The 12550-nt window shown below is 39.3% G+C and overlaps 1 protein-coding gene across 1 annotated transcript; it reads right to left on the bottom strand.

The window, feature by feature from the left end:
• Positions 1-3696: 3696 nt before the first annotated feature.
• Positions 3697-6082, bottom strand: LOC129861149 (NADH dehydrogenase [ubiquinone] 1 alpha subcomplex subunit 4-like 2). Its single transcript, XM_055932308.1, has 4 exons — positions 5769-6082; positions 4661-4746; positions 4281-4341; positions 3697-4078 (listed from the first exon to the last, which is right to left on the bottom strand). Exons 1-4 carry the CDS (start codon positions 5808-5810, stop codon positions 4022-4024), a joined length of 246 nt encoding a protein of 81 aa, XP_055788283.1. The 5' UTR covers positions 5811-6082; the 3' UTR covers positions 3697-4021.
• Between the last annotated feature and the right edge of the window lie 6468 nt (positions 6083-12550).

Raw genomic sequence — 12550 nt, forward strand, 5'->3', positions numbered from 1 at the left:
GAAAACTATCAAAATGAGCATGAAAATGTACCATATACACCAGAACAACGTAAAAACACTTCTTGTCCTGATCATCTTTTATGACATTTTAGATGTTTCTCAAAAGTGAAAACCCAAAATGATACTTTTGAGAAGTACTTTAGAGAAAAGTGAACGAGTATTGATAAAAATCTGTACCTGCCACAGATAACAGAAAAACCCCCAACACACTTCCTGCTGCTCTCAGGGCCATTGCTGCATTTCCCTCCCTGAGGTATCAAAAACATTGAAATAGTTTTACAAAACACTCTTTATAGCTAGCTGTTCAATACCTAAATGGTGGTGTAAATAATATCTTATTGAACATATAATAAGCACTGTAATACACATTATTGCTCTAAACCAGTTTTTTTTCTCACAGAAGCCAAATACGTTGTGCAACATCATACACATTTCACTGAATCATATGTAGATTTTTTAAATGTTCTTGACATTTTAAGAAATGTTAAGAAATAAACTAAATGTATTAAACTACAGTCCAGATGTATGTCTTACAATCAGATACCAAAACATACTAACAGAAAACTTTTAAGTGAAAGAATGTATCACATCAAATAGCATTACTGTGTCCAGAAGAATATGGTTAAAAACTCATGACAAGATCATTGGGAGAAAAATATATTTTAAGATATATTCAATCATACTTACAGAGGTGGAGAGGTCTGGTGAATGTAGAGCTCTCTGGCAGTGCGTGGAATGAAACGGAAGAGTAGGCGTGGGTTCTGTGGTTATATTAATTACCAAGATTTTTTTTTGACTAAACAACGATGCAAAACTGACTCAACTTTGATGCATTTCTTGTTTTTAATCCACCAACCAGAAGACAATGTATTTTAAAAACATTTTGATTAATATTAAATATAGTCTACACATTTTCATTATTTGGAACATAGTTCATAAATGTCCGTTTTGATCATTATAGGTCAAAGAGGTCTGTATTGCTTCTCTCTAATCTGCTCCTCCAGGGTGTAAGGACAACCACTTGGTTGACCTTTGACCCCAGTGTATGGACGGTGCCCGGGCGGAGTGGGTACTGGATCTTGTGTACATAAGCAGCAAAAATAACACCTGCCTAGATGACAAGAGTGCTCTCACCCCAGGAGGACTCAGGCTAGGTACGGCATTACATGAGAAGAACTTACTGTACTGTTGCATGTGTTAGTTTAGTGGTGTTCATTTACTAAAGGGACTAAACAATTTATAACCTCACTCCTCAATTGTTTTCTGTCAAGATGAAATTTATTGATTGCTGTACAGATGTAGGATCTTAATTTGAGTCAGTTTTCTACAGCAGGAAAATAATCCTGCTGATTTCGTAAGGGGAAATCAAGTCTGAAATTTCAAAGTGGAAATTACAAACTTCAGAAGCCTTTTTAAACATTGAATATACTACAAGTTTTAAATGTCCTGCATAGCAGGAAAGTTCTCGTGATCAAATGAATGTCCTACATCTGTAGGAGCCCCTGCCTTGACATCAAAGCAGTTCAAGGAATCAGACTTTGAGAATGTGGTGGAGTTTATGGATAAGGGGAGCCACATTGCCCAGGATGTGAAGAAGATCAATAAGAAGGGATATATGCACATAGCTGACACAGGCCATATGGACTGGCCAGACATAGCTTATTATCCCATTGCAAACTTGTTCCAAACTATAACACTTCAGTTCACTTTATTATGGGTTCAGCTTAGAGCAAGTCCAGAATGGGAGATAAAGGGAAAAGCTTGTGAAACTAAAACAGTTTGGAGAACCATTAAAACATTTAGAGAGAATGACAGTAATATAGAGTATAAAGACTCGACCACTCTGTAAGCTAGCCATGGTATATCCCTATCCTCCACAAGTAGCTTCCAGGACTGTAAGTCCTTCTTGCTGCAGGATCCAGGGACAGTGGCCCATATCACTGACCTGTGCCAGAGGGTGGAGGAGTTCACACGGCTATTCCCCATGCCTGGCTTCACTGAGAGAGACACAGGGAGACTGGACTTTAGGCCCAGGTTATTAACCCATCCTTCAGCCAGATAGTTAGTGCAGTAGTTGTGTAGATGAACAAAAGTACAATCATCTAATCTGTTAGTCTTTCCAGGAGAAGAACCTTTCTTCTAATTCTGCCAGACATTGATAGCTGCTATATTGTTCATAGGGAGATTTTTGTATTCCAATTTTACTCAATATTTTATCATATCAAGTTACTGATACTACATTGTAAATAGTGCAATTGTTGTTATATTCCTATTCACCACCTGATGTGTAGAGAATAGACAGAGATGTTTTCTCCTTCACATTTCTCTCTGTGTGAATTGAGCATGTGTATATGTCTTGTTTAGAAGAGAGGGAGAGAGGGGGCTCTTGAGATTTCCTAAACAGAGCAGCATTTCCTCTGAGCATTTCCTCTCGCTGTAGTCTAGTACTGTAGTAACGGACAAGGGGTTGCTAGTGTTGGAGCAAACAGAGCCCCTCCCCCTCTTAGAGCCCCTGTTAGAGATCCCCACACACATGAAATCAAAGTGAATATTAGTTTGTTAACCTAAACGTGTCAACCACTTTGTTTGTGGAATCTTCTGGTGGTTGTGAGAATATGACAAATTGAACGGCTAAATGTGTCTCTCTTGTCTGTTTTTCAATACTATCTCTTTCTCACTTTCCCAGATTCCTCCATTATTCATCAGGGAAACAGAGCCTTTTCATCTCCCTATTACTTCTTACTGCAATGCTTTATCCCAGTGCTGTTAAATGTCCCACAGGGCAGAATATAAGCCTGGGTGGAAGGGTTTGCAAATTCCCAGTCATGCCTGTTATGTGTCAATCATGTTGGATGGTCATTTGACATACGTGATATGTATAAGTGTGTTTGCCTGTTTGTGTTTGCATGTTTTGGTGCACAACTGCACATACAGAACATCCATACAGTGTGTGGTGTGTGTGTCCCTTCTCTCTATGTTCGTGCCAGAGGATTGTGCTTCCACAGTAACAGGCCACAGTCCAGCTGTCATAAAGGTCAGAGAAACTTTCAACTCTGCTGACAGAAAAACAAACATCTGCTCATCCTGCACTCAGCTCCATCTCTCCGCCAGTTTCTCACGACCTGACAACTCTGACGCACTCTCCTCTGTTTGGTTGTGTGTGTTTGTTTACTTTGTGGCTTTTCCCCCCTGTTTTGTGGCTTTTAACCGTCCTATGGGAACTAATTTGTTCCCTTGTGTTCTTTGCTACAAGGGTCATCAGCCTGCCTATTTTGTGGTTTTCCATCCATTCCAGTTAAACAGATCAAAGTGTTTTATTTGTGGAAATGAACCCCGTTGTATGTATACCTCTGGATCGTCTGAGTGAGGGTGATGGAAAGAGTGCCTGGAACAGTACAAGTGGGTACGTGTTGCCCTGTACGCTGTCATATGTCAAGGTGATGAAGGGTGTCTGTTTTTTGGCTAGCAGTGTCTGTTGTTGTGGAGATGAAAGGCACTGCACTCTCTAATCTCACAGCTGGATATGTGTACAGTGCAGTGCTCCGTTGTATGTGAGAAGAAAAAAACTAGAAAGAAACACCATATACCCAAAACAGCAGCTGACACTGTTACTGACTGATGGCCTATGTTCAGCTAGAGTTATGTTTTCAGCTTATCTCCCATTATGAATGTACACATAATTAGAAATTCACTCTCTAAATTCTAGAGACATTTTATTTGGACAACATTTCCATTCAGAAATTGAGCTTAATTTTTCTTTCATTTTGTGAAGAAATCTATGCACACTCTTGCCTGTTATCATAACGCACACCTTCGTTGTTAGATTTAGTGACTGACAAACTAACAATGAAGTGTTTATGATAAAACAAACAGACAAATTGATAGATTTGATCATCAACATTATGGATCAATCTCCAAATATTCGTATAGAAGCATTGAGAGAAGAATACTTCACAAATTTGAATTCTTCAGTGACGTTCTTCGGGCTGGAACTGGTGCCGTTAGGATAGAGGGAAGATACTCAGAATTGAGGTCCCTCCTTCTTCAGGTTCTTGTAGTCAGTATCGATGGCCACAAACTGGGGAAGAAGACAATTTGTCAGGATTTACATAATTCTCTTGGCTACTTATATTGATCAAAAAATATTAACTGATACTATTGATAGGCTACATTACTATTACATTGTTGTCAAGTCAAACAATAATTGAATAATATGTAGTAAACATACACTTTGTGGAGCTAAAGTGTGTTTATTGCTGACAGTGTTGGCGGTACAGTACCTTGTACTGGTAGGTAGGGTCAAGCTGATTCCACGGCTCAGGGTTGTTCTTCTTGTTCCAGCTGTACAGTGACACAGCAGTCAAAGCAGGCCGAAGTAGGACAAACACAAATGGGATCAGAGGGAACCGTGTTAGTCTGCCTGCGATCAACTATTCATGGGCCTGGCCTAGTTTACAAAAACTCGCAGCAGGATAGCCCTTAGCAGTGATATGGGAATTGATGCCCCATAACGGCACAAGAGGTGGGATTACCTCTTGTGCCTTATGATGTTAAAGGGAATTGGCATCCACTACTATATGTTTTAATTGGATAGTATTAAGAAATTGATTAAACCATATTGATTTAAAAATAAAATGGACAATAAGGGAAATGGTCTTACGTGACATGGGGCCCCTTTGCAAGACGGACCAAATACAAGGAGGCTCCTCCCATTCCCAACAAGATGAAGAAGAACTGGGGGATAAGCTATGAGAGAGTAAGAAGAAAGAGAGAGATAGCATGACCATTTCATTCACTTTGAGGCATAGAAATCTGAGCATGTCTACATAGCATTTGTCAATATAGTGTTCCAGTAACCAATGACCAGCTGATCAACCTTCAGAGAGACTCCTCATGTGGAACTTCTGCTTTCATACTATATACCAGTGTTTCCCAACTCCAGTCCTCGAGTACCCAAAACAGCACAAGTTTTTGTTGTAGCCCCGGACAAACTCACCTGATTCAACTCATCCAGGTTGAATCAGGTGAGTTTGCCCGGTTTCAAACTTTGATCACTTAGTTGTACTATTTTTTTTAACAAAGAGCGTGTCTGTTGCTCTCTCAAAAATTTGATATAGCTTTAATAAGCCTATGTGAATGTAGTCAAATAAATTCAGACCTAGTTAGTAAGTAGTTACTCAGACGTGACTCTGGAACGCTGTGGCGCTGTCCAAGTGCTGATCCTACTACACGGGGCTGTTAGGCTAACTGGCATCCCTTGGGTTGTCAAGTTTGTTTCGTAGCTTCCATTTAAACGAAAACCTGATGTAAATCCTTGACTATCTGCTGTTGAGGACATCTGAGATAATGTATGAGATGGTAATAGCTTTCTAACTACTTCGGTCATATCGCCAGTCATCTTTTTAAATAACACTGTCACTAAACAGATACACGAATAGCCTGTTTTCTGTGCCCCTCCTCTTTTAACAAACCATTCACCAACAACTTCAACACAAGACAAAACACATTTTCAACCCCCCAAACATGATGTGTCAAAATTCATTAGTGAAGCCTGTTCAGGGTTGGAACTTTTGTTTCATTTCAATTACCCTGATGACACAGCCTATAGGAAACAACGTATGTTTTACTTTGATCATTTCTTGATTCCATTGAGCAACAACTGGTAGCATATTACACACCGACAACAGAAATTATGAAACTTTCATGAAATATTATAGACTACTAACTCACTTGAGGTAATAATCCATAGAACAAAAATAAGTACTTACCCCTGGATGCTTCTTTACGTGTTCTATCGCTATTTTAAACATATCTGCTTACAGTTTCTCAACTTTTTTATTATTATATGATATTAATTTCAAGATTATTATATTAATTTTAAAAACAGTAATTTGAATTGTATTTCGTTTTTGCGGACGCGTTATGCAGACACCCAAAAACTTGTTTGAGACTATCCGAGATTAGCGTTGAATCCCAAACCAGCCCCTCGCCACTAACAACCACTGAGTTTATAAATGAACGCTACGAACTCGCTCCGAGGTCCGTTGTCACGTGTTGCCGACGTAACTCGGAGGGTGACTTCCAGAGAGTGGCGAGGAAAGCAATAAATCCATTAACTTCGGGACACACTCGTGACTTGAATGATGCAATTCCTGTTCTACATTCAAATAATAAAATGTTAAAATTGTTATTTTACAAGATATATACACTCTAAAAAGAAAAGGTCACTGGAGTATCCTTTAAAAAAAATATATATATTTACTAGGCAAGTCAGTTATGAACAAATTCTTATTTATAATTACGGCCTACCCCGGGCCAATTGTGCACCACCCTATGGGACTCCCAATCGCGGCCGGATGTGATACAGCCTGGATTCGAACCTCCCTGTAGTGACTCCTCTTGCACCAAAATGCAGTCCCTTAGACCGCTGCGCCACTCAGGAGGTCAAATTCATAAAGTTGAAACTGTGGGGGAACCCCTATAAGTTCTTCAAAGAACAAAGGATTCTTCAAATAACTAATTTTAATGGATCCTCGAAGAACCCTATGAATAACTTTTTGGGGTTCATTTTTAAGCTACCCCCCTCCCCTTTTATTATTATTAATAATACACATAACAATAAGAACAATAACACAATATTTTAGTTGTCAGTGTTTATTACGATTTTAGTGGCAAAGCAGAATAAAAAAATCTAAATATGAGGTAAAGTCCTAGCAGAGCCCCAAGTCCAATGGGTATATCCTCTGGTGTGGTAATGTTAACGTGTTGATGTTCTCCGTATCCATAGCCAGAATGATTTTGCAGTGCATGGTGATCGAACAGGTTTACTGTTATATTCATCAGAGGTGTAGGGAATCCAAAAAATAGTAATTATACAGATGGTTAACAAAACATGCACACAACAGTAATCATACCTTGGTTTTTGTGGTAAATGTGAATATAAAAACTGTTTTGATAATGGTTTTCATACACATACCTTGTCCATAATGTAGAGGCCTATGGGATATTCATTGAAGAGGTAAGGGAGGAGGATGGTAAATGTGATCTGCACAACGCACCAATACCAATTGACATACCTTTCTATGCCTCCTACTCTGTATACCTACAGACACAGACACAAAAATTAGCAGTTCAGTCATCTGCACCCAATATAGCCTACATATTCCCACTTCTTTGTTTATTTGATATGCATTAAATTGCCAATTTTCCGTTTTAGAAAGATTTGCACAAATATGAAAAGATATATGCTATCATCATCAAACAATATACATTTCGATCATACAAGGGACAAACCTTAGCTTAACTCTTACCTTAACCTGCTGTCCTTTCAAATTCAAATGTTTCAGTTGGGCAGTTAGGTTCCTGCAAGAACCCCCACCAACTAAGGAGGTTCCTCGATGAACCACACCTCCTAAGGTTCTTCAAATAACTTTGAGGATCTTAGAAGAACCCTTATTGAACCCCTAATTTTTAGAGTGTATCCTCAGTAAAAGTAAAAATGTTTATTTGGGAGGTATTTCATTAATTACATGTGTCAAGCATTGAAAACAGACAAACAAATATACTTGCCATACAATTAGGCATTTGCAGTGTCTCTATTTTTTGATTATCATACTCATTTCAAGATTATTATATTAATTTTGACAAAAGTAATTTGAATTCTATTTTGTTTTTGCGTACATGTTGCGTACGTTGCGTTATGCCGAATTGTTTGTTTGAGCGTGTTTGAGCAGAGGTGATGGTAACCAGGTAAAACTCCGGAACCTATTTGTAGCAAGGACCTTAAGGGTCGCCCTGACTTGGGCAAGTAAACTAAGCCGTCGGGCAAGTTAATCCCACTCTAATGTTGCCCCTAATCAAAACGAAACAAAACGGCCTAAACCCAGCCGTCAGAAAACACCGAAAATTTAACTTTTTTCAATGTGTCAATCACTCTCGAGTCATCTGGGACCCACGAGCAAAGCCCAAGGGACTACTAGGGGGGCACTTGAACATTCGTAGTGTCATTCCAAAAAGTGATCAAATTCAACATCTACTCACAGATTCCAACCTTGACTTTCTCTGCCTCTCAGAGACATGGCTCCATAAAAACTCTCCATCTGCTGCTTTGATTGTGCCTGGCTACAATGTTTTCAGGAGAGACAGGACTGAAGGAAGAAGAGGGGGTGTGATGATTTACATTAAAGAACATATCCGATGTAAACAAATTGAGTGGTCATGTGATAATGAACTAGAATGTATTGGCCTGAACATTACACTGTCTCCCCAAATGTCTTTTACCCTCATTGGAATGTATAGGCCACCTTCCACCAAAAGTGTGTTTTTTGATCAGTTTAATAACATGCTTAGGGGATGTGATTTTGGGAAAGAGGTCATCTTAATGGGAGATTTTAACATTAATTATGAAGACAAGTGTTGTAGGAAAACCCTCAAACGGATCACTAATACCTTTGACCTTACACAGCTAGTTAAAGGGCCAACCAGGGTGACTTGTTGCTCTAAAACACAGATTGATTTGGTGTTCAGTAATAAACCAGAGAGAGTGACTAAATCATTCAATATGGTTACTGGGCTATCTGATCATAATCTGACACTTATAGCCAGAAAGCTGTCTAAGAGCAGGTTTAACCTCTCTACTGTTAGAAAGCCTGATCAACTAAGAATACCTAAGAGTGAATTAAGCTATTTTGAAAACGCAATTAAGGGAATTAACTGGAATGATCTCTTGTCCTATGCAGACGTGGAAGCTGATAGTCAAGTTTTTCTATCCACAATCCAGACTACATTAAATGGTTTCCTAAAGAAAATCAAATCCAAACCTGGCCAAAAGAGCACTCTTCCTTGGCTAAATGGAGAAATCTGGAAATTGATGAAAGAACAAGATTATTATCTAAAAATAGCCCTAAGATCCAAATTAGAGCATGACAGACGTAGGTTTACCATGTTGAGAAATAAGGTGATGAAAGAAATCAGACAGGCCAAGGCAAACTTTTTTATTAACATAATTGGTGAAGCAAAGGGAAATTCTAAACTGATCTGGAAGAATCTAAAAAAGTTAACAGGGAAAGACCATAGTAACACTACAAAAAGACTAGAAATCATGGTGAATAACAATCTAACACAGGATGCAGTCGAAATAGCAATAGCCTTCAATTCCTACTTTATTGACTCTGTCAGGGTACTGACACAGAACCCCTCCACTGGTTTCTTGGGCTCAGTGCTAGTAAATGATGCTCAACCTGTCTTCATCATAAGGGAGGTTTCTGAGTCAAAGGTGGACAAGGTGATTAGCTCACTAAAGAACTCTAAAGCCAAAGATGTGTTTGGGATGGACTCTACCTTTCTTAAAAACTACAAAGAGTCACTCATTGGCCCCATTACTAAGGTCACCAGCACATCTATTGGTCTCGGGGTGTTTCCAAGGGTATGGAAGTCGGCCATAATAACGGCCATCTTTAAATCGGGTGACCCTGCTGACGTGAGTAACTACAGGCCCATTAGTATACTACCTGTGGTGTCAAAGGTTGTTGAAAAGTGTGTAGCAGAACAACTGATTGCCCACCTCAACAACAGCCCCTTCACATTACATTCCATGCAGTTTGGCTTCAGAGCGAAACACTCCACAGAAACGGCCAACTGCTTTCTTCTGGAAAATGTGAAGTCCAAGATGGACAAAGGGGGCGTTGTTGGGGCTGTGTTTCTGGACCTAAGGAAGGCTTTTGATACTGTTAACCATGAGATTCTCATCACAAAATTGTCCAAGTTCAACTTTTCCCCCGATGCCTTGAGATGGATGAAATCATACCTTGAAGGCAGAACTCAGTGTGTCAGAGTGAGCAATGAGCTGTCGCCCACTCTTAGCTATGATGTGGGTGTGCCCCAAGGGTCAATACTGGGGCCCCTCCTGTTCAGCCTGTACATTAATGATCTGCCTTCTGTCTGTACTGGGTCTGAAGTTCAAATGTATGCAGATGATACAGTGATATATGTGCATGCAAAGAGCAAACAACAAGCTGCACAAGAACTCACTACTGTAATGGTCCAGGTTACAAAGTGGCTCAGTGACTCGTGTTTGCATCTCAATGTGAAAAAAACTGTTTGCATGTTCTTCACAAAGAGGGCAACAGATGCTACTGAGCCAGATGTCTATGTGTCAGGGGAGAAGCTCCAGGTGGTATCTGATTTTAAGTACCTTGGCATCATACTTGATTCCAACCTCTCTTTTAAAAAGCATGTGAAAAAGGTAATTCAAATAACCAAATTCAACCTAGCTAATTTCCGATTTATACGAAATTGTTTGACTACAGAGGTAGCAAAACTGTACTTCAAATCTATGATACTCCCCCACTTAACATACTGCTTGACTAGTTGGGCCCAAGCTTGCTGTACAACAGTAAGACCTATTCAGTCTGTCTACAAACAGGCTCTCAAAGTGCTTGATAGGAAGCCCAATAGCCATCATCACTGTCACATCCTCAGAAAGCATGAGCTCCTGAGTTGGGAAAATCTTGTGCAATACACTGATGCATGTCTTGTATTCAAGATTCTAAATGGCTTGGCTCCCCCTCCACTCAGTATTTTTGTTAAACAGAAAACCCAAACATATGGCAGCAGATCCACAAGGTCTGCCATGAGAGGTGACTGTGTAGTTCCCCTAAGGAAAAGCACCTTTAGTAAATCCGCTTTTTCTGTGAGAGCTTCCCATGTCTGGAATACACTGCCATCAGACACACATAACTGCACCACATATCACACTTTCACAAAATGCTTGAAGACATGGCTAAAGGTCAATCAGATTTGTGAACATGGTCCCTAGCTGTGTGTTGCCGCTTTCCATGTCTGTTGTCTGTAACTTGTGAGGTGTGGAAACACTTTGTTGCTTTTATGAATTTTGTCTTGCTGCTTTTTGTTCTATGTTGCTCTGCCTGTATGCTACGTCTTGCTTGTCCTATGTTGCTATGTCTGTATGCTATGTCTTGTTCTATGTTGCTATTGTCTATATTGTAATTGTTTTTAATAACCTGCCCAGGGACTGCGGTTGAAAATTAGCCGGCTGGCTAAAACCGGCACTTTTACTGAAACGTTGATTAATGTGCACTGTCCCTGTAAAAATAAAATAAACTCAAACTCAAGGAGATTGTTTTTCTGAAAACAACAAAACTGTAAGGAATTCCAGTATAGCCTAGCTAGTAGCTACACCTGGGCATTGCCAAAGCAGTAAAAAAAAATAAACTGCTACAAAGGAAGCTAACTTGGTCAGGGCGAGCAGAGTGAGAGCCACTTTATCCTATTGCTTCATGCCATTACACAGGCACAGAGATAACTCCTATTAGACAATATAACTAACATGGCTGAGTTTGCTTTACGATAGGTTGCATCATGTGGACCTACATGTGTATTAGAACAATCTAGCAACCTTTGTCATCACTATTTGTTCATTTGATGAATTCCAGTAGTTAATTTTGGATTAAAAAAGGCATAGGTAGCCTAGCCAGCAGAGGTTTGAATATAAACAAAATTTGATCATTCACATTTTCTCTTAACATAAATAAATTGGCTTGGGCTATAAAAACATTACATTACCGTTTATTTTCCCTTGACCAGATGGGACAGGGCGCATAGTAGGCTACAGTTGATCCGACTGATAGCCTACAACACAATATATAAACACATCTTACAAAACAGTATACCAAATAACAATACAAAACCTTTATACACAGGGGTATTTATAAATGTAGGCCTCAAAAAGCATTTAGGGTTTGCTTTGCTGATACAGTATGTCAGGTCACTAATGTTTATATGTACTGTAGGCTGTCGAAAGTGAGTTATTTTTTCCACTTGCTAAAATAACGCTAGTGGAAAGTGGAGAGCACAGTCTGTTTTCTATAGACGTGCGCATAGCCGCAGGAAGTAAGTGTGCTGAGGGTGCTGCAGCACCCACTGAAAAATCTGAATTTCAAAAACATTTTTCACATCTCTGCTTTGGCAATAAAAAAGGTACTTGTATAATTAAGAACAGTATCTTGCAGAATTCAATAGTTGGAATTGTAAGAGTTGTTGCCATGTCCCTTTCTCTGTGATTGTCATTCTAATGGAATCCAGAAAGAACAAAACCCTGTCCTGAAATATTTACATCAAAAGGTGCAAAGTTATGGGCAAAGACACCAAACACCCACATCAAACTAAAAAATGTTCTTAATCAAATAACATGAAAAACAACCACTTTTCGTACAGTATTAATTTACCATCCTCACAAACCACTTAATTTAAGTGTACATTACTGTATTGAAGCCTAAAGGCTGGTCAGTTAGGTTTGTACCTGTAGACTTTCCATCACCATGAAGAAAAACTATGCACAATACAGTAATTGCGTACATTGAATCATCAAGTGGTTTGTGATGATATGATGTGAAAATGTGGCTCAGGTGGTAGAGCATGGTGCTTGCAACTCTAGGGCTGTAAGTTTGATTCCCACAGAGGAGCAGTATGAACATTTATGCACTCACTACTGTAAGTTGCTCTGGATAAAAGCATTTACTGAAATGTAAAA

Source organism: Salvelinus fontinalis, chromosome 8 (assembly GCF_029448725.1).
Source record: "Salvelinus fontinalis isolate EN_2023a chromosome 8, ASM2944872v1, whole genome shotgun sequence".
Taxonomy (NCBI): domain Eukaryota; kingdom Metazoa; phylum Chordata; class Actinopteri; order Salmoniformes; family Salmonidae; genus Salvelinus; species Salvelinus fontinalis.

Excerpts from the sequence above, each read along its gene's own strand:
- LOC129861149 (XM_055932308.1), bottom strand. The coding sequence starts at position 5,810 with ATGTTTAAAATAGCGATAGAACACGTAAAGAAGCATCCAGGG. Across the intron at positions 4,747-5,768 it reads ACGTAAAGAAGCATCCAGGG|CTTATCCCCCAGTTCTTCTT; the intron begins GTAAGTACTTAT and ends ACTCTCTCATAG. Across the intron at positions 4,342-4,660 it reads GCAAAGGGGCCCCATGTCAC|CTGGAACAAGAAGAACAACC; the intron begins GTAAGACCATTT and ends GTCACTGTACAG.